The 689-nt window shown below is 59.4% G+C and overlaps 1 protein-coding gene across 1 annotated transcript in view; it reads right to left on the minus strand.

Annotated features, from left to right (window-relative positions):
- Positions 1–689, minus strand: part of LOC105540194 (HLA class I histocompatibility antigen, B-67 alpha chain-like) — a 112,340-nt gene that overhangs the window by 70,005 nt on the left and 41,646 nt on the right. The window contains 1 exon segment of the mRNA XM_011980723.1: positions 618–689. This exon segment is cut by the window's right edge and continues 3 nt beyond it. Coding sequence (XP_011836113.1) covers positions 618–689 — 72 coding nt within the window.

The raw sequence follows: 689 nt of genomic DNA on the forward strand, positions 1-689 counted from the left end.
CACAGGCATCTGGGATAATCTCCTATTCCTTGGAGAGTTCTAGTCTCTGAGGGAGGAACAGGGACTTCTGGTCCTGACCTGAGTGGAGGCCGAGGCACTCAGAAAAGCTGGAATCAGACCTTCAGACGTATTTAGTGCGAGGCAGAGAACAAGGCCTGAGAGAAAAATTCACGGTGCCCAAGGCTGCTGCAGGAGGCAAAGGGGACCCCTGATCTGTATTCTGGGGACTGTCTTCCCCTCCATTTCCTCAGAGACGTCATCCCTTAATTGTCCTAGAGAGCGGAGGGGGCCTTCAGAGGAAACTCAGGAAAACTCATGCCATTCTCCATTCAAGGGAGGGCGACATTCTAGTGCTGATCCCATTTTCCTCCCCTCCTCATGGGAGGCCATCCCGGGCGCTCTAGACGTGATGGGGAAGGCTCCCCACTGCCTCTGGTACCCGCGCGCAGCAGCGACTCGTTCTGGTTCTCCAGGTATCTGCGGAGCCACTCCAGGCACTTGCCCTCCAGGTAGGCTCTCAGCTGCTCCGCCGCACGGGCCGCCTCCCACTTGCGCTGGGTGAACCCAGCCGCCATGTCTGCGGCGGTCCAGGAGCGCAGGTCCTCGTTCAGGGCGATGTAATCCTTGCCGTCGTAAGCGAACTGTTCATACCCGCGGAGGAGGCGCCCGTCGGGCCCCAGGTCACAGCC

Source organism: Mandrillus leucophaeus, unplaced genomic scaffold (assembly GCF_000951045.1).
Source record: "Mandrillus leucophaeus isolate KB7577 unplaced genomic scaffold, Mleu.le_1.0 Scaffold1048, whole genome shotgun sequence".
NCBI lineage: Eukaryota > Metazoa > Chordata > Mammalia > Primates > Cercopithecidae > Mandrillus > Mandrillus leucophaeus.